The following is a 20,304-nucleotide window of genomic DNA, read 5'->3' on the forward strand; positions in this document are numbered from 1 at the left end:
AGCTATCTAGGGCCAGCATCCAGTCCCTTCTTATTCTGAGTCCCCTCAGGGTGCACCACTGTGAGTGGCTGCAGAGGCCAGGCTGCAGGCTTGTCTTCACTGAGGGGTGACAGCAGCCGCTGATGACCTGATGGTTTCAGCATTCTTTGTTTACTGATATGATTTATGGTTTGCAGTATTTTTCATTCACAGCCGCAACAGGGAACTAACACAGATAGACAATGATATAAATATAAAACTATGGGTTTACACTACTTTCAATCAAAATACCACAGGGATTTTCTAATCTTCCCTTTTTCAGATCCCTTCAGAAATGAATGACCGGATTTCCCTTATCTTTAAAGCATGTACTTATTTGCTCAGTCTCCTCATATGTTCACAGGACTCCTTACCGTGTGGGTCATCTCTTCAGCCTCACAGCACACAGGGGTTGCACTGGCTGAGTTCCTGTCACCCCTGACCCCATCGCACGCACTAAACCCAGACCCCACCTTCCATGGTGGCCATGCCAACCAAGTTACCCCTGGCATATCCCCCCCAAATCTAGAGGATTTGTTTAATGTACATTTTATTTTTTAGCATCATTTTAGAGACTAGTTCTCTCTTTAAAAATGGTGGCTATGTACCACTTCCTGCTCTACCAATGTTATTGCTGCCGTCAACACAAAACAGTACTGAATACCACTGTGCTCACCATGTGTGAGGCATTCTGACGCAATTCTTGGTGAGGAATATGATGCCTGCTTGCAGACCACTATTTCATGGTATAACAAGGATGGGAGAATTACAACCCTAGATTGATAGTTGAACTTCTACTTTGCTTAACATTCTTCTTCAAAATATGGTAGACTCTCTTATCCAGTTTTAAGATTTTTTTTAAACCAACAGCCTGATGGGGAGGAAAAAATTTTCCTCTATCTTTCTAAGTTCTTCTGGCTGATCTAAGAATTAAATTGACCTGAAATAGACTAATAGGAGACTATCAAACAAGATTTAATAACATATATACATGGGAGACATCCAGAAAAAATGAGTAACTTGTCAAAATGACCAAAGTCCTCACCTTAAATATCATCCTTAGGTAAAGATGAAAGAGGATGTAAAGGGTGGGGAGAGTCAGTTGTGGGAAGTTGCCAGGAAAAGCACAGCAAATAAAGGTGATTGTGATGCAGATTTGTCATTTCTTTCCTCACTTATAAGAGCTTCTGGAGATTTGATCATCTTCTGGAACAGAGGGAGACACCCTTTCAAATGGAGATTTCCTTTACAAATGTAAGCATCTCTTACAAACGAGTACCACCTAGTCGGTTTTTAGAGTTCTTCCCAGTCTGCTCTTTCTTAGAAAATAATCAGCTTAAGATAATTAATACGCCATGAGACATATTTGGTGGGGAGAGTAATTCTGCTCCCCTACAAGCTCATGTGTTTATTAGTATAAAGGAAAAAACACTCCTGTGTGTTTCTCCTTTACCGCTCACACATGTTGACTTACAGAAAGACAAACAACAGAAGAGTTGTGAGTTTGAGTTTGTTAATGAAAAAAATTAATCAATAGTCAATCTAAGAAAGAACACCAAATGTTTTATTTGAGGCAACCTGGGGATTGTAACCATGGAGACAGTCTTTCAGAGAGCTCTGAGGACTTTCCCACCAGTTAGAGGTCAAAACACAGTTATGTAAGTTTTTGAGACAAAGGGATATAATGACATATTATTGACAGTTTACACAATCCGGATCTACATGTGAAAAGTGATTAGTGGGTCAAGGGTCCTTGTGGCCCCTCACAAGATTAAGAAGGAAGCTGTCTCCTAAAAAGTTGTGACCGTTGATGAGATACAAAGGAAATGTTACCTCCTAAGGAGATTTAGTGAATGTAGATGCACAAGACTCACTAAAGGGGAAGGAGGAGGCTCAAATTTTATGTTTAAATTTTTCTTGTCTTGTTCTAAAACATGAATTTTATTTCATCAAGTTTTATTCAAGATCCTGCTGAGGACTAGAGCCCAGAAGACAGCCACTGTTAGTTAGCTCTGAGGAAACCGCTCCAAAGAGGTGGGGGAGAAGTCACTTTATATATGATGTTTTGGCTAGGAAATATGTGCAATCAAGCATATACCTAGGTAACAGATTACTGCTAATTACAAAGAACAAACATCTCAAGTTAATGATTTTAATGCTTTTCTGTGTATGGGAAAATGCAAGAGCCTGAGGTCATTAAAATTCTTCCTGAGATATGCATCTAACTATCTAAGATGCCTGCTTGTCCAAAGCACAGAGGGCTTCATCCTGTTATATAGTCTTAATTTCCTTTCAGCGCACTGTCCCTCAGCGAGTGCAGTGGGTTACAACTTAACCCTTCTAGAACTTCGTAGAACTAGTGGTGAGCAACGCTCTTTGTTCTTCTTTGTTCATACGGAACGCTTCACTTCTGACACTTCTGGTCACCAAATGTGTATATGTCTGTGTGTGTGCATGTGTGCAGACCGAAAGAGAGCAGGATTTTTCCACACCAAGCAATTCTGTGACACCAGCTGGGTGTCCTACAATTTAATTCAATTCTGACACTACCCGGAGATAGCATCAGATCTCGCAGGTTAAGGGCTCAGTCCCACAGACTGTACCCCCATCTCCCCAGATGCCAACTGCAAGTTCAGGTGACCTGTGCTTCTGACCGATTGGCTATAAACTGGGGCTTCTCACAACCCCCTCCATGGGTTTGCTTAATTTGCTAGAGAGACCCACAGAACTCAAAGAAACAGTTACTTACATTTACCACTTTATTATAGAGGGTATTATAAAGGATACCGAAAAACACCCAGATGAAGAGGTAATAGGGTTGAGACAGGAGGGAAGGGGGCAGGGCACAGCCATTCAAAGAATGACACAGCAATTAACACCAAAATGGTGGAAGATTCAACCCCCAGTAGGCATTGAGGCTCAAGATGGAGGGAGATTTGACTTGCAGTGACCTTGAGCTTCAATATACAGCCATTGTAATATGTTAGCATGGTGAATAACTTGCCCACAGGCACCATGACAGTCCCAAGGCTAGTCATAAAAGGTCAAAGAGTGGGCACTGGCCCAACTCCTGGGAAACCCAGACTCTTCCCCGAGGTAGTTGGAATAGTCCTCCCACTTGTTGGCATGTGAAGCTTCCAAGCTCATAAAAACTGGCAACACTGCCCCTCACCACCTCTCTCCCTCCCTCATCTTCGGAGACAGCCCACACTCTGTCTATGGAGTGTGTACCTACTTCTACTTCAGTCTGAGCATCCAACCCCCACACCTCGTGGCCTTTCTCTCACCTTCTGAAACAGCCTACACTCTATGCTGCATGTATCTCTCTAACTAAATCTACCTTTACTCAACTGTAGCTCGCTCTTGAATTCTTTCCGACTTGAACCCAAGGACCCACACTTGGTGGGGCACGTCCCAGGGACTTAACCAAGACTTGGGACATGGCCCTCCTCACACGTCACATGTTTTTCCTGTATCAGGGTGAGGTTTGGAATAGTCTCAAGTTCAGGAGCTTCTGTCACCTGGGAACTAGCGGGGCACCACCCTCCAGGCTTGTGGCTGAGTTCACCAATCTGGAAACTCATCAAATCTCCTTGTTCAAGAGTTTTTACAGAGCTTAATCTGCAGCCTGCCCCCCTCTCATCCCCAGAAGTAGCAGGGAGGGGGAGGGGAGCGGAATGTTCCAACTTTCTAATCACTTGGACCATCTGCATGCAGACTGAGGCCACAGAGGGGACCCACCCTAAAATGCACCAAAATGCCAACAACAAGATGTGCTCAGAAGGAGCTCCTTAGAAATAGCAAAAGGCCCTTCTAGCTGGAAATTCCAACGGTTTAAAAACCTTTGTGCCAGGAACTAGGGACAAAGATCAAATACATTTCTTATCATACCACAGTTGGGAACATATCTTCCATACATTTCTCCTCCTTTGGGGACTGAGAGAGACAAAGGAAGGGCTGGATTTGGGAAAGTGTAAAACACAATAAATTGTAATGAAAATAGGCAGGTAAGACAGAGAAGAATTTGTTTTGCTATTGAGTAGATAAAAGACCTCCTCTTTCAACTGTGAACTTGGCTGAAAGAGGAGGACAAAATAATTATATATTCACCTCAGTCTTTCAATAGAGGCAGAAAGAGCTTTCCATTTCAAATTTGTTTTGTTTTGTACCACATGTGGGTTAATTAGATAAAACCATGTCATACGCCAGATTCAATCAGCCTGAAAATAATCAGAAAACCGGGTTTGGCACGGCGTATGCTGTTTTGGCTCAGTTAGGCAAAAGCACAAAATGTAAATTGGATCCAGAAAATAACATATGGGTACTGGTGCCAGATTTCCTTTCATGGAATTATCTCTCGCTGGCACCTGAGCAGCAGATGCTGCCCTCGGTGACCATTAGACAAATCTACAGGACACTGATACCCATTTTCCACGTTTAGACACTGGACACCTCCATGAAGGGCACTTATTTTACTGCCTTTGACTTAAGCCAAACCCAGCTTTCCAGTTATTGGCAGTCAGTCAACTGCAAAGGCATGTTGAAGTTAAAAAAATGAAAACACATTAAAAAAAAAAATTAAAAAAAAATGAAAACACGATTTGGTTTGGCTTATCCCCGGGTGACTTCCTTCAGATTCACTTCTTTGTTTTTAAAATCTTCTGTAGGATGAGGCATACAGTCCTGAAATCACTCTTCAGCTGTATTTCCTTGTCACAGATGGCTCAGTGAGTATCATTAAGGCAGAGCATTTCATTGTCATCCTACCTAAGTCCCAAAGGATGAACATTTTTGCAAATATCCAAGTGAATCACAGAGTGACAAACAGTCTTTTTAAAAACCTAATCATCTGATTGACGATAAAATCCAAATGGATGATAAATTACTGGTCACTCGAGCTCATGGTTGTCAAATGATTGCCAACCACTATTAAGGCTTCACACTTCTCTGCTCACATCCAGCCCAACAGAGAAGAAGCTTCTTTCCCTGAAGCACTCAGCAAACCTCTCCCATAATCCCAGTGTCCCAGAAGGGCTACATGCCCATCCCTGAAACAAGCACCATGGCTAGAGTGGTGGGCCCACCCTGAGAGTAGAGGACAGAATCAATCCTTGTTGGTCTTTGTTGGGTGGGGCCAAGAGGGATAGAATGTAGGAAGGAAGCCAATAGAGTTTACACACCACCCAGTACAATGTCCCTGCCACTGTCCTGGTTCAAGCCTAAACATCTCTTACTCAGGCTGTTGCAGTAACTTTCTTGTTGATGTCCCCCCTCTAGTTTTGGCCCATTGATCCCGCATCACTAACAGAACGATCTTCCTAGCATGTAGATCTGATCATGTCACCCCCACATTTGACATTTTTTGATGTCTTGCTTTCACCTATAAGAGAAATTCTAAGTGCCTTTGCTTATTAAATAAAGCTGCTCACTATCTGGCCTTTGTCTGGTTGTCTGTCCACCCTTATCCACCTTCGTTGTCTTCTTTGTATTTAAAGTTTAGCAAAACTCAATGATTCGCAGTACTGTTCATTGACCATGCTGTCTCCTACCTCCTTCCCCAATCCTGCTTCATTCCTAACCAATCCAGCAAACTGGTATTCACCCTTCCATGGCCAGCTTGAGCACTGGCTTCTCCAACTTCCTGCCTGGGTCTCTTCTGGCCCCCTCTCCTTTGCGCCCACTGCACTTTGTCACAGTACAGGCCTCTTTTCTGACCAGACCGGCATGGTGGTTGGTGGATTCATTGAAAAACGAATTAAATCTGGATCATAACAGTAATGATACATATTTTAAACATTATTTTTTTAAACATCACTTATAAATCAGTTTCACAACTTTTTTATTTATCATTTCCCTTAATGAGCTTTTTTAGACTTTTTTTCTAATAACACCCTCCCCCACCACCTTTGAAATGTTAATACAACAGACATACAATGTATCCAGTCTGTTTGTTCATGATGTACTCTGTGTTTATCTACAGCGCCAAAGGCTCTTACTTGGGTGTCAGTCCTCTGATTCAGTTTTGCCTCAGTTTCTTCCATATTGATCATCTATCCTCTATGATTACTAATTTGGGTTTGCTAAAATAAAGGGGGAACAAGACATTTTAAAAGCAAACTGAGGAGGGAAGGTATAGTTCTAGGGTAGAGTGTGTGCCTAGCATGCATGACGTCCTGGGTTCAATCCCTGGTACCTCCATTTAAAAAAAAAAAAAAGATTTAAATAAATAAATAGCACCTAATTACCCTCCCTCCCAAAAAGCAAACTGAATGTAGAGTTACAATCAATTTTTGTAATTCTCTTAAGTCTGCCAATTTGACAGCTTTCTTTCTTTTTTTTTTTTTTTTGTAACCTGCTTTTAGAAGGTTTTTCCAAAGCATTTAATTTCATTTCTGTAAAAACAACTCCTTTTCCTCCCACACTCACTTTATCGCTGTGTGATGTCTAATCAAATTTTATCATTTCAAAGACAAGACAACCACATGGAAATCAAACACAACAGTCGGGGTGGGGGCAGGAGGAAGAAAATGTTTCCTTGTAGGAAACAAACAGCTGAAAGTGCTGATATAAGAAAAATAGTAACTAACGCTTTTTGAGAACTTTCTAGGTATCTGGCAATATTCTAAGAGCTTTGCAAGAGTTAATTCATGTAATTCTCACACGGGAGGTGCTATTACCATCTCCCACTTTACTGATGAAAACCGAGGCACAGGAAGGTCAACTTTTTTTTTTTTCCTTGCCAAATGTCTTTTTTTGGGGGGGGAGGGTGTTAATTAGGTTTGTTTGTTTATTTGTTTGTTTGTTTAAAGGAGGTACTAGGGATTGAACCCAGGATGTTTTAAAACATTTTTTTCCTGAGGTATTTCTAAGATGTATTACCAATATCTGCTTTTCTTTTAGGAAGTCTATTGAACATAAATTACCTATCTCTGAAGTGATGTAACTAATAAAAACAGGCCAATAAAAATTTAATATGTCTTCCCATTTGGGCTTCCAAAGCCCAAGGATTCCTCTTCATTCTCAGGGAAGCTAGGGAAGTGAGTTTTGCTAGATTAGGAAGAGATCCCTTTGAGGAGACAGAGGACTTACTTGTTCTTGTTTCCATCCTTTTTGTGTGTGTGCGTGTGCTGATGAGGGTGACCTTATCAAAGAACCAAAGTTTGAGAACTGAGTAGTCTTTCTGGAAGATTTTTCTTTACATCCAGCTGTTGCTGTAGGAGGAGATGCCCAAGGCATCAGGGGAACTGGGGCAAGTCTAGAAGCAGTCAGCAGTCTGCTCTCAGTGGGTAGGGGTCTGAGCCGAGGTGTGTCCCTGCTGAGCCCACTTCCCCTCCACCAAGCTATTCTTTTGCCCAATTCTTCTTTTCTCCTCTTTTCCTGACTTCTGCACTGGAAGCTTCCCTCCAGTTCTCGAGCAGGGCCAGCAGCTGAGAGGAGCTTCGGCTGACCTCGTTCATGCTTTACTTGCTCCTTGGCTCCAGGCTGGCAGCCTGTGACTGCGAGGGCCCAGCCGCTGGGGAGGACTGTAACCCTCTCACAGTCCGTGTACTCCAAGGAATCAGCGAACTTATTTGTTTTCTTGACACTGTATACTCAACGACTTGTAGAGTATCTGATACCCAACAGATGCTTAATACATATTTATTGGATATATGACTGGGTGAATGAATGAATGAATGACCTGTGGGTCCCAATCCAATTCATTTACTTAGTTCACCAGTGTCCTTGATACTTATGAATCAGACTAATGAAAATTAATTCTGTCATAAGGTCATGTTTCTGAAGTCTTGGCATTTTTTTTTTTACACAGTTCTACATGCCACCTTTTTAATTTCTTTGTGTTTGTTTCCAGCTGAAATTTCCAGCCCTCTTCCTCATTCATCTAAAAACGTCTTACCCATTCTTTACTGATCATCTCAGTGTTTAAGTCTCCATCAACCCTTCTCTGATGACCCTAGTTAAAAGTGGCCATTTCCTGGGGGAGGGTATAGCTCAGTGGTAGAGCGTGTGCTTAGTATGCACAAGGTCCTGAGTTCTATCCCCAGCACCTCCATTAAAACAAATAAATAAACCAACCTCCCCCCTTCCCCCATAAATAACTTTTTTTTAAAGTGGTCATTTCCTCGCATAAATGCCAAGCACATTGTGGTGGTGATTCTCTTCATAAATGCATTGTACAAACTGCTTCCATATCCCCTCCACCCTGTTTTATCCTTATAATTTCCCTGAGTCAGAATGTTAGATAAATGTTACTTCCCTTCCACAGATAAGGAGAGATTTGGTGAGGTTAATAGGCATGTTCAGGAACACAAGCCTAGAAAATGAAAGAAGATACACCAGAACTCAGATCTCTTCAATCCTCCTGGTCCACTCCTTTTTATACTGCTGTACAATGCAGCATAAATTTATTACAATCACTCCATGTTAGTGCTATCTTCCCTACTGGATTGTAAATTCCTCCAGGCCCTAACATCTTGGTCTTGCTAGTAACATTAACTAAATTAGTAAGTTAGCATAATCCTCAACACTTAAAAAAAAAAAAAAGCTCTCTCTTCTTGTATGCTGCTTTTGCAATGGATGTAAAGGGCAAAAGAGCTGCCAAGTTGGTACAGGAGTTGGCAAGCGCCACACTGCCTTCATTCGTTGGTTAATTTTTGCTCCAAAAGGCTTTACTTAAAAATTAATAATAAAATGGGTCTTTCTATATCCAAGCTACCACAAAACCATTTGTGGAGAGAGACAAGTTTCTTCTTTGTAGTTTCATCTTAAATATAGCCATTCATATGCCAGGAAGGGGTGGAATAAGCAAATTGCTACTTCATCGCCCTCATGAATGGGAGAATTGCGGTATTGAACAGAAGTATGATCCGTAGTTGGTGGTGGGGAAAAAAAGTCTCTTGTGGGTTATATACATCAGGGAGATTCAGTCACTGCAGTTATACTCTGAGTCTCTCCTAGTCGGGCATCAGATGAGACCTACATCAGAACTAATATCAGGAAGCGAGGCCCCACCACTCATTGCCCCAGGAGTCCCAACGTTGGCTTTACACCCGTGAATCCGAAACAAACAAACAAAAATCCTCCGGGACCCAGGGGCTTCAGCTCGGAGCCTGACACTTGGCCTTGATTGCACAAGTTGCCCCGAGCCCAGGTGAGAACCAGTTCCTCTGAGGCCCCGCCCTCCACCAGCGCAGCGGGTGCAGCGCAGGTAAAACTCGCGAACGGAGCCGCCCTGACTAGTTTGTCCCTGCGGCGCCCCGTAGGCAGCGCGGCGCTCCGAGCGGCTCGCGCGCCTCTGTGTCATGGCTGCCCGTGGAGGCGTCGCCCCGGCCGGCGAGGGTCTGCGCTACGCCGAGTACTCGCCACCCCCCGCCAAGCGGTCCGACGCGGACATCGACCCGGGGCTGGTGAGTCCTGCCCGCGCTCCCGCCGCTCTCCCGCGCCAAGCTGCCGGAGCCTGTCCGCTAGCGCCCCCCGGAAACCCCTCTACTCCCTGCCTCACCCCTTACCCTCGAACCGGGGACCTCCCGGTGTTCATTCACCATCTTTGCCCCACCCCTCACTTGTTCAGCCGAGATGCTGCTCGGTGCCTGGCGTTGACGAGTAAGCTTGCCCAGTCTCTGGTCCCTCAAGGAGCTTCCACTCTTGTCGGGGAGACTGAAAAGAAAACAGGCAGTTGCTGATGCAACACGATGAGTACTGTAGGGTGGATGTTCCCCGTCACGTAAGAGACCCCAGCCCAGTCTTTCGGGGCCAGGCGGTGAGGTCAGGGGAGGCTTCTTGGAGGAAGCGATGTAACCATCTATGTAAAGCTAAGATCTGAAGAATGACTGGCAGTAAACTCAGGGAAGAGGAAAAAGTATTTCAGCTATGAGTCGTAGTAGCTATAAAGTAGACCAGAGAAAGGGCCCAGCCGGAAATAGCAGGGGGTTTATTCAGGCTGAAAAGTAGAGCTGGGAAAAGGAAGTGTTTATTCATGAGATGGAGATGTTTTACTTTTTGGGGGGGGGGGGGGTACTAAGTTTTTGGAATCCAGTGTGAAATTTACACCAACAGCACATCTCAGTTCAGACTAGACACATTTCACAGGCTCAGTTGCCACATGTAGTCAGTGGCTACCTTATTGATCAGTGTTGTTCCCAGATAAATGGGCGCTAGAAGCTGGTAAACCACAGGAATAGGCTGGGATATCCTGAGGGCAATGGTACTATTTTGATGAGCTTTGAGCAGAGGAGTGATGGGTTGGGCTATTGTAAAGTTCTCTCAAGCTGTGTGTAAGAAGAATGGATTAGTTAGAGAAAGTCTGGAAACATGGCTGTTTTATCCCTTTTCCACACCACGTTCCATGCTGATCCAGCCCGCAGCAATATGTCTTGCCTTTAGATGCAGCACACTTTCTGTCTGTAGGGTTGGTTTTGACTAGTCATACACTGTCTTGTGACACCTTTTATGTTGACCTGTCATTTCCCATCATTTTTCTGTTTTCTGAGAGCAGAGACTGGGTATTTACTTCGAGTAAGCACTCAAGTTGTGAGTGCTCAGTAATCATTACTTGATTAACTGATAAATTTCTGGGACAGTGTCAGCTGGGTTTGCCTGGAAATGTTTCAGAAAGCAGTATGCTTTTATTCAGCAGACATTTGAGAACTGCTGAGTGCCATGTATCATCCTTGGAGTAAGTAGATGAACAAGACAGATAAAAGTTTGAAAAGGCAAACTGAGCTCCTGCTGTGTCTGATTCATTTCTTACTACAACCCTGTAAGGAAGGTCCTTTTTAATTCTCACTTAAATGAGGAGACAGGGACTCAGAAAGTGGTAAGCAGCTCATCCAGGATCATTCTCCTAATAAGTATTAGACCTAGGATTCCAAATCCTATACTCATTCCACTATTACTTGCTGACTCCTTAGAAATAAGCCTTTCTGAATGGAGTATTCAGTCAGTGATATAAACCTGATGAGATACTAGGTTAGGTGTAAGTCATCTCTTTATGGGGAGTAGTGAAATATCTCAGTACTAGGCTGATTTGGAAGGCAGCTGGAGCCCTGTAGCATTCTGAAGATAGAAATAATATTGGTGATTTTTTAAATATAAGTAGGTAAAATGTACTGCTTTAATTGAAGCATAAAGGTGAAACAAGTATTTTATTAGAAAATAACATGTCTACTCCTTAAATATGCAAGTGTTCGGGCATGATTCCATCAGAAGACACAAGGAAGTGCTTTAATCAGTTGCTGGCATATTGCATCAAAGCAAAAAAATCACTGAGTGTGATGGCTGTAAATGCAGGCTGATTTCAGGTGTATTACATTGGCAGTTCAGATGCAAATAAGGACCATTTGCATCAACACACTCATTTTCCCCAAGTTGTGAACAATTTTTGGTAAAACTTTGAACAAAACAAAGTGGAATCTTACCTCAGTTTACATGATAGTTGCATTTTGGAAAAATTCAGTCTTCACTAAAACGGTACAAAAATGATATATTTTACGTATAATAAAGTCCTAGACTGAGATGACTATATACAGGCTTTTCACTACTTAATGTCCAGTAGAATCTTTCAAGATCTTGAGGGATGCAGACAGTTTTTTGTTGTACAGTGTCGTCTTATACATTTTAGGACTTCTAGGATCAGTGTTCCCCATGCACCAAATACCCTCCCTCCTATCCAGCTTATTATGACAACCAAAAATTCCTCACAAACTTTCAAAATGTCCCTAAGGGTCTGTTTTGCTTCTGTTGGGAATCATTGGTCCAGGCAGTGACCAGTGATGAGGTAGAAGATAAGACAGTTGATAATAACTTCAGGGGAACTTGGAAGTAATGAAAGTGATGGGAAGTTGACAAAGGGTAGTGTTAGGAAAGAATAAATGACCTAGGTGTGGGACATATTCACTAATCTTATTGAAAACAGTAGAAATAAAATGTTTGGCAAGGAACTGAAGAAATTTTTCATACCATTTTTTAAAAAGATGCAATTTATTTTAAAGTTTTTGAAATATATCTGCAGTCATAAATGTGAAAGGACTTTCTCAGGTAAGCTTCCCTTTAGAGACTAAGAATTAATGTTCATTAACCTGTTTGGGAAATTAGATAAAAATGTAGGCAAAAATACTTGTGTCGTAATTTGAATGAAATACTATCTTAAAATTCATTGTTTACTACTCAGAGGTCATGGTCAAACTTTGCTTCAGCAAAGCTGGTTCTCATGGAAAAGTGGAAAAGAAACTTTAAAGTTACTCTGTCTTTATCATCTCTACCCTGACCTATCAGGCTTTAAAAACAGAGTCTCTTTGCTTCTGGAACTTTACCCTTTTTAACCTTCACACTGCCATCAGTTATTTTTCTATACTAAGACCTAATTATGGTGACCTCCCTTTTAGTAAATTTTCCAGGGTCCAAACCTTCCATTGTAATTGTATAAACTGGATAAATATAGCATGGTGGCATACAGGACTCTTCATGAACTGACCCCTGAATGACTTAACTTAACCCCATTTTCCGTCCCCTTCGCTGTCCTGTACCCTGTGCTGTGACTTCACTTACAATGGTTTTCTCCTTTGTCTGAAATTCCTTGCCTGGCAAACTCTTACTCATTATTTGAGACTCAGGTTACTAATATATAGCCTCGCCTGGCTCAAGTTCCCTTTCCCTAGCATAATAAAGGTGTGTTATCCCATGTATTTCCTTAGACAGTTGCACAGTTTTTTATTAAGTTATTTCTTATAAAGTATCAAAATTATTTGTATTTGTGTAAGCATCTAGATTGTGAAATCTTCAAGGCAAGAACTTACAAGCTTCTATGATTGGCATTCATTGCAACTGACACATGGTAGTCACTTAATTGTTTATTAAGTGAGCAACTATTAACTTTTATTACTGATGGGTGACTTAATGAATAAATATGGCTGTTTGGTTCAGCACATTGATGCAGGTATTTTTCTGTAGGATTTCTCCTTTATATTAGCCTCCAAGGGAGGACAAGAGTCTGTGTCTGTCTTGCTTTCTACTCTTTCCCCAGAATTAAGCACAAGGCCTGGAGTATGCTCAATAAGTGTATATTTATAGACAAATGCTAAATAAATGTTTGTTGAGTGACGGAATAGTCTCCATCTTTCCTTTTCCATCACAACTACCTTCCTGAAGCAGAATAATATTTTTTTCTTAATTTCCCTCAGGTACAACTATTGTCTATCATAAACTTAAATGTTGCGGTCTCAGGATAGAAGTTTTAGCATTTTATAACGCTTTCAGGCAGTTTATATTTATCTAGAAGGTTATTTACTGCTTATGCTGTTTTGGAAGAAAAAAATGCCTTAGGGAATTTGTAAACAGTTTTGGTGCTTTTTTTTTTTTCCTCCAGCAGTAGCAGCTATGATGGAGTGGCTATTTTCCCAGTTCTCAGAAATTCTTTGATTCATGGTAGTGGAACATTTAAAGTAATTTTTCCTGGTTTTTTTCCCCCCTCTGGTGAATATTTGAAACTAGACGATGATAACACATACCTGACTTGGCCCACGTGTTGATTTGCTGGCATTATTTAAATAGTGCTTCCACTTTTTGAAACATGTCTTTTAAACTAAAATTAGATATTCTTTCTAGGCAAGGACCAAGTTGGTTTTTTAATTTTGTTTTGTTTTGGAGGAGGGGCATAATTTGGTTTGTTTGTTTGTTTGTTTGTTTATTTATTTTAATGGGGGTACTGGGGATTGAACCCAGGACCTCGTGCATGCTGAGCATGCCACTCTACCACTGAGCTATACCCTCCCCCTCAGGCAAGGACAGAGAGGATCCTTGTTCTCAGTTCTCTGCATAGTACAAGCCACGTGGTTATGGCTCTGTAAATTTCTTCTGGATGATTAACAAATGAGTGAAACAACTAGAAAAATAGAGGATGAGAGACATATTTTATAGAATGATGAAATGACAGCCTTAAATTTAAAAAATTAAGATAAATGAGACTCTGATTTTTTTCTTTTTTTCTTTTTAATGGTATAGAGGGGCATCTATTAAAATATAAGCATCTAATACATGTTAGGTATGGTTAGTGCACATAAAACTCTGACTTCTTCCGACATGCTTTCCCAAAATTTGGTAATTTTATTGCTTAATGCCTCTGATAACATAGGCAGTCTCCAACTCTTGTATTTAAAGTCTGTCAATTCAATTCAGTTTAACAGATTTTTTTTTAAACACAAAATACATGGAAGCTATATACGAGGTGTGTGTGGGGAAGAGATGAGTAAACCAGAGCTGCAACCCTCAAGGATAGAGGGCAGCAAACCTATTTTATGAATGTTTTTCACATATAGGATACTATGTGATGTATATGTATGTCCTAAGTATATAAAAATTTATAGCAACCCAAGAATGTAGGTATTATTAACCTCATTTTGCTGGAACACAGGTATCCTAATTCCAGGCTAGAGCCTAGGTCTTCATATGAAAATTTAGAAATTACTCCCATACTCTTTGAATAGACTATAAAAAAAAGATGAGGAAGCACTAGTATAGAGGTTAAGTAACTTTGCCAAGGTCACGTTGCTGACACGTAGAGAGCAATTCAAACTGTATATCTTTGAATTCCGAAGTCTGTGATCCAAAGACTTTTAGTGATAAAAGGTAGGTAATAAGCGTATGTAACTACTGTTAACATTTTGGTTTATATCATTCCATTTTTTTCCCTGTGTGTATGCACTGTACATTCTGCCTTATAACTTGCTTTTATTCTCTAACATGGTCTGTAAACATTCATCAATATATTATTTAATTGGATGCATATTTTAGATATGCCTTAGTTTAATTATTCCCCTGTTCAGTATTCAAATTGTTTACAGTTTTATATAATATAAATAATGCAGTGATGAATATTCTCATCTATGAGAACATTTTATGCACCTTTCTGATTATTTTCTGAGCCTAATGACATGAGTATCATTAAGGCTCTTGAGTTCTATGATGAAATTACCCTCAAAACAGATTGCCCCAATTTGAATTTGCAGTATCAGTTTATGAGAATGTTCATTGAACTACTGCCTTGACAGTGTGTAAGGCTTTGAGTAGTTGGCTAAAATGTATGCCTCTCATTATTAATGGCCTTTATACTGGAGTGTGACAGGTTGCCAGGTGGCCCATCCAGAAGTTGAAGGAGGTACTAGTAATATTACTTCCATACTTAACAAATTGGTTGGTTTTATTTTGAATGTAGGGGTGTTGAAAATACAACTTCTTGTTGGAGGGTAAGGGAAGATAAAATTTTGTGAGGAGGAAAAAATTAGGGAATTATAAGGAGTGAGAACATCAAGGACCAGTGCTAGGATCCAGTTTGACGTTAGATAATTAAATGACACTCTCTTCTGTAGGTAATTTATAAAACTGCCTAGGGAGAAGTTGTACAATACTTTGTAAGGTTTTTGTGAATGGGCATTTAAGTTAGATGGGGATGTTTCATCGAGTATGAGCTCACACTAGAAAGATAATTGAATTATTTTTATAGTCTGTTAAAAGAGTGTGGGAATAATTTTTAAATTGTTGCTTGAAGACCTGGGCTCTAGTCTGGAATGAGGATGCCTGTGTTCCTGTCCCAGTGCAGACACTGATAACCATTGCTACAGCTCAGGCAAGGCGTGTGACTTTCCAGGACCTCAGTGTCTTCCTCCGTAAAATGGAAGAAGTGGAGTGGGTTTTGGCTAGATGTTTTCTATAATTTCTTTCAGCTCTACAGATGCCAACAAAACGTTGGACATCTTATGGCAGCTATTGAAAATACAACAAACATATCTTTTTGTTATAGAAGTATAATGTCTCTGGACCTAGAATACTGTGTGTACATCTGCTTACATCTTTCAAAAGTCAGACAGAAATGGAAAATTTCCAGAAAGATGACAAATATATGAATTTAGGGGAGAAGTGTGTGATTGTATGAGAGGGAGAGAGGCAGGGAAGGCTCATTTGAAGATAGGCTAAAATAGTTTAGAACTTAATTCAGGAATAGTGTAGAACTCTTAATTCAGGATGTTATTGAATAAAAAGAATTTAGTAAAAGTCAGTGCAGTAATGATACACGATAAAGGAGAAAAGTCCCTTTCCTCTGAATTGTAGGAAGTAGAACTAAGGCGACTCCTTAAACTTGAAAGAGAGAAATTTAGGGGCAGTGAATTAAATAGCAGTGATGAGCAAGTTAAAGAAACTAACTCCTAGACCTCAGTGAACCTTGAAGTGCTCAGAAGACCAAGCTCTAGAGAGCAGGTGTATCTGAAGCTTCGGGCCAAAGAACAAGTCTCAAGGGCATCAGGGCAAGGGTGCAGAGCTTGCCATGCTTCTTACTTCTTAACACATATGTTCCAAGCAGTTAAGTCATCTTTCAGTATCATTCTGGTTTAATTTTCTAATTAGAGTTTTTCTTTGAAAATCGTGTCCCTTCGTGGCCTGTGTGCTTAGGGTTATTATCTTGAGGTGATTCCATATTGCTAAATAGATGGACGTTGACCTTATATTTTACAAGTTGTCTGGTCCAATCTATCTTTGAAATATTTCACGTTACTGGTCCAAACTGTATATAACATATTCTGTCGATACTTAACATATTCTATAGAGGATCCCTACCCCTCAGCACACACGTAGTCAGTTGCAGTTAGACTCACAGTGGATTGAGGACAGGATCTGAATCAGAATTCAGTTTTGCCAGCTTTAATCTTTGTTCTCTGCCTGTATCCACCCTTTTCCCTCTTGATCTAACCTTGACCCTGTCCCTCAGTTTTATCTGGACTCTTCTCAGAAACCATCTGTGACCCAGAAGCAGAGTACTTAGCAACTGGCCACCTGTCTAGCTAACTATCCATCCACACATTCATCCATCCAGTCAATTAACTACTTTTATTTAACCAGTATTATAGTCTGGGAATACAAAGTTGAAGAATGCCTGCTTCCTGCTGTCTAGAGGCTCACAGTTCAGTAAAGGAGACAAGTTGTAAAGTTGTGGTCTGGGATCACAATAGAGAAATAAACTGGGAGGTAGAGAGATGGGAGTGTTTGAATAGGGGAGAGGGTACCATTGGTACTGATTTGGTTCATATTTGGAAGTTTACTTGATCCTGCTACCTGTCTAGAGTAGTTCCATTTCTCTTTGCTATTTAGCAGTGAGAAACCATATGTACTACCCATCCTTCTGTGTTAGAGAGGTGTCAGTAATGCTATCGTTACACGAAGGGTTGTGAAACAGAAAGGTAGGGATGTATTAGAGTCAAATGAATGAGGGTAGTAGGGATATGACTCAGGTACCCCCAACTGCCTCACTCAGACAGCGCTTCAGAGGATAGAGAGCTTATTTTGAGAAGTGTAGGGTAAGGATCAGCTCACAGGGAAAATATCCAAGAGTAGGTGTAGGTTTCTTACTTAACAATCTCTGACCGAATACCTGCTGAAATCATTTTTCAGCCTCTTCAACTACTTCCTACTAGCATTGGCTTAATTAATTATAATAAAGATAGAAATATGGAATCTTTCCCTCAAGTTAAACCTAATGTTAAAAGTTTTACAGATTTTTTAAAAATTTCAATTACTATTATATTCAATTATTGTAATAATTGTAGAGTTTTTAGTTAGTGCATCCTTGTTTCAAATTTGGCAGACTGAATGTGTTAACACTAATAAAATCTGTACAGTAGATTATTTCAGCACGTTGGTGATCTCAGGGTCATTGTATAAAGCAGTGGCTCTTAACTCCAGTGTCTCTACACATTGACCTGGTAATAAGAGAAGAGGTTGGAGTTACCACCATGTGCCTTTGCAAATAGCCCAGAGCTAATCTGTGGTCCATAATCTCATTTAAAATCTGGGCCTACGAGTGGGAGTGTCATGGGTCAACTTTTGAGATTCATTGACAAATAAAATTGCCGTCTCTTTATTATTATCCCAAAGAATATGTATGGTTAAAATCTAGTAAGTTTTAAAATGAATTAGATAAACTTATGGCAAAATAAAATATAAAAGTAAAGTAGTAAGTTTTGAGGACTTGCATAGTTTTGTTTTGAGTCTGCAGGTCAGTTTGTAACCTTTGTGAGCTGATCTTATTAAACTATATCTCTACCCCCAGCACAGTGTCTTGTTCGTAGCAGGCTCTCAGATTAGATCTTTAAGTGATGAATTAGTGAATAATGAATGAGTCAAGGGGATATGCCTAAAAGCATTATTTTTTGGTCTTGAAACACAGCAGAAATCTCCTTCAGCCAGCGTTCCCCAGAGAAACAGAACTAAGTAGGGTGTATTATTTATCTTTTTCTTTATTTCCAGGAATTGGCTTACACAGTTGTGTGGGCTGGCAAGTCTAAAATTTGTGGGGCAGTCCTGCTGACTGGCAGCTTTCAGACAGCAGCTGATTCTTGAGGCAGAATTTCTACTTCCTCAGGGAAATCTCAGTTTTCTTCTTAAGGCTTTTCAGCTGGTTGGATGAGCTCCACCTAGATTATCAGAGATAAACTCCTTTACTTAAGGACAGCTGGTCACAGATGTTAGCCAGAAGTACAGATACCGACACAGCAGCACCTCGATTGGTGTTTAATTGACTGGCCTCGCCAAATTGACGCATAAAGCAAACCAGCACAGTAGACTTGGGTTTAAGAACTTGGAGCCAAATGTGCAGCCTGGTTTGGCGAACCTGTGATGAGCCAAGGGCAACCACGACTAGGCTGATTGGACAGGACTTTCTGACTAGGCACATTTAGCATGGAGGAAGGAAGCAAGCTGCTTATGCTATTAGGAGAAAGTGGAGATGAGGTTTACATCAGCCAGTCACTGAATAAATGCAAAACAGTGCTTAAAAGATTATTCTTAAGATCATAAGTTACAGCAAGGATTTCAGTTTGGGGAATTTTTTTGTTAATTATATTAGGGAGAGAAGTACTCATCTGGCCGGAGCCTGAGTTTTATTTCTTACTATGTTTGCTTTTGGTTTTGTTTTATTGTTTGGATTTGTTTTTGTTTTGCCCTTTTATTTACTCTAGCCATGCTCTGGAAATTAATGTATGCCTGTGGTTTAAAATACCTTAAGTGACTTTAAAGTTAAACAAACAAACAAGATGGAGTTAGCCTTGCCTTTTTCCTTTTACTTAAGTTTTTCACTTAAGTTAATTAAGGAATTTGTGTTTTGAAAGAAGTTCAAGTATATTTGTTGCTGGCAATGGAACAGTAATGGTAAGGGCCAGGCAGATGACTGTGGGTTGGTCCAGTTTAGATATGAAGATCTGTGAAATTCATACCAGCTTGAAGATTTTAGGAAAGGATGCGTGTAAACATTCCCTTCCTAATGTCATTTTATCATGTCTGACACTTCTTCTCGAATATAGATTCCCTTCTCCTCCTTTTGATCTGCATGTGCAATACCTCTCTTTCCAAAATTCTGCTGATTTGCCAGCAGTCTTTCTTGTTTCTTCCCATTTTTCTCCTTTCCACTGGCTGTTGTTTAAATTCAAAGAGCTTTCTTTATAGACATTGAACCAAATAAGGCATCATGAAACACTGAGTTCAGCAGAAAGTGATTTGCTTGTGATTAACCCTTGAGAATTGAATCACTGCAAGATAACAAAAGAATGTTTTTTGAGGCAACCTGCTCATTCTTCTTTTCCATTAGTAGATGAGACCTTTTCTTTCTCAGGTGCTAGGAATTCATGTACAGCTGTGCTCAGGTTTTATTTATCATACTCAGGGTGGCATGTTTTTAGAAAATCAAGTCCAAAGGAGGGCTTATGACAGACAGCCCTTCGCTCTGCCCTGGTCCTCTCACAGACTTTCCCCCCAGCAAAAGGCAGCTTCATTCTTCCAGTTGTCTAAGGCAGTAACCTTGACATCCTTCCTCCTCGCCCCTGTTTATTGAGGTGTAATTGATAAATAAAAACTGTATATATTTAAGGTGTAAGATGTGTTGATTTGATGTACATTGTGAAATGATTATGTAAGTAAGCTAATTAACACATTCATCACCTCACATCGTTACTTCCTGTGTGTGTGTGTGTGTGCGTGTGCACGCGTGCACACACATGTGCACTTGTGGTGAGAACACTTAGACCTACTTTTTTAGAAAATTTCAAGGATAACTTACTTATCTTAGAACTGAAAATCTGAAGCACATCACCCCATTTCTCCCACCCCAGCCCCTGGCAACCCCCGTTCCACTCTCTGCTTCCCTAAGTTAGACTTTTTTAGATTCCATGTATCTGTGAGACCATACAACATGTATCTTTCTGAATCTGGCTTACTTCACTTTGTATAGTGTCCTCCAGGTTCATCTGT

General features: G+C 40.6%; 1 protein-coding gene across 4 annotated transcripts in view; it reads left to right on the plus strand.

Moving 5' to 3' along the window:
- The window catches only part of DNAJC15 (DnaJ heat shock protein family (Hsp40) member C15), a 76,123-nt gene that overhangs the window by 12,645 nt on the left and 43,174 nt on the right, over nucleotides 1-20,304 (plus strand). The window contains exon 1 of one of the 4 annotated variants that reach the window (XM_031466050.2): nucleotides 9,275-9,425. The exons of 2 other annotated variants lie outside the window; for them this stretch is intronic. In XM_031466050.2, the coding sequence (XP_031321910.1) occupies nucleotides 9,321-9,425 (105 nt within the window). In that variant the 5' untranslated portion in view covers nucleotides 9,275-9,320. Of the gene's footprint in view, nucleotides 1-9,274; nucleotides 9,426-20,304 lie in introns of those variants that run through there. One more of the 4 variants, XM_010980865.3, reaches the window with a different exon arrangement.

This window comes from Camelus dromedarius, chromosome 13 (assembly GCF_036321535.1).
Source record: "Camelus dromedarius isolate mCamDro1 chromosome 13, mCamDro1.pat, whole genome shotgun sequence".
Lineage (NCBI taxonomy): Eukaryota > Metazoa > Chordata > Mammalia > Artiodactyla > Camelidae > Camelus > Camelus dromedarius.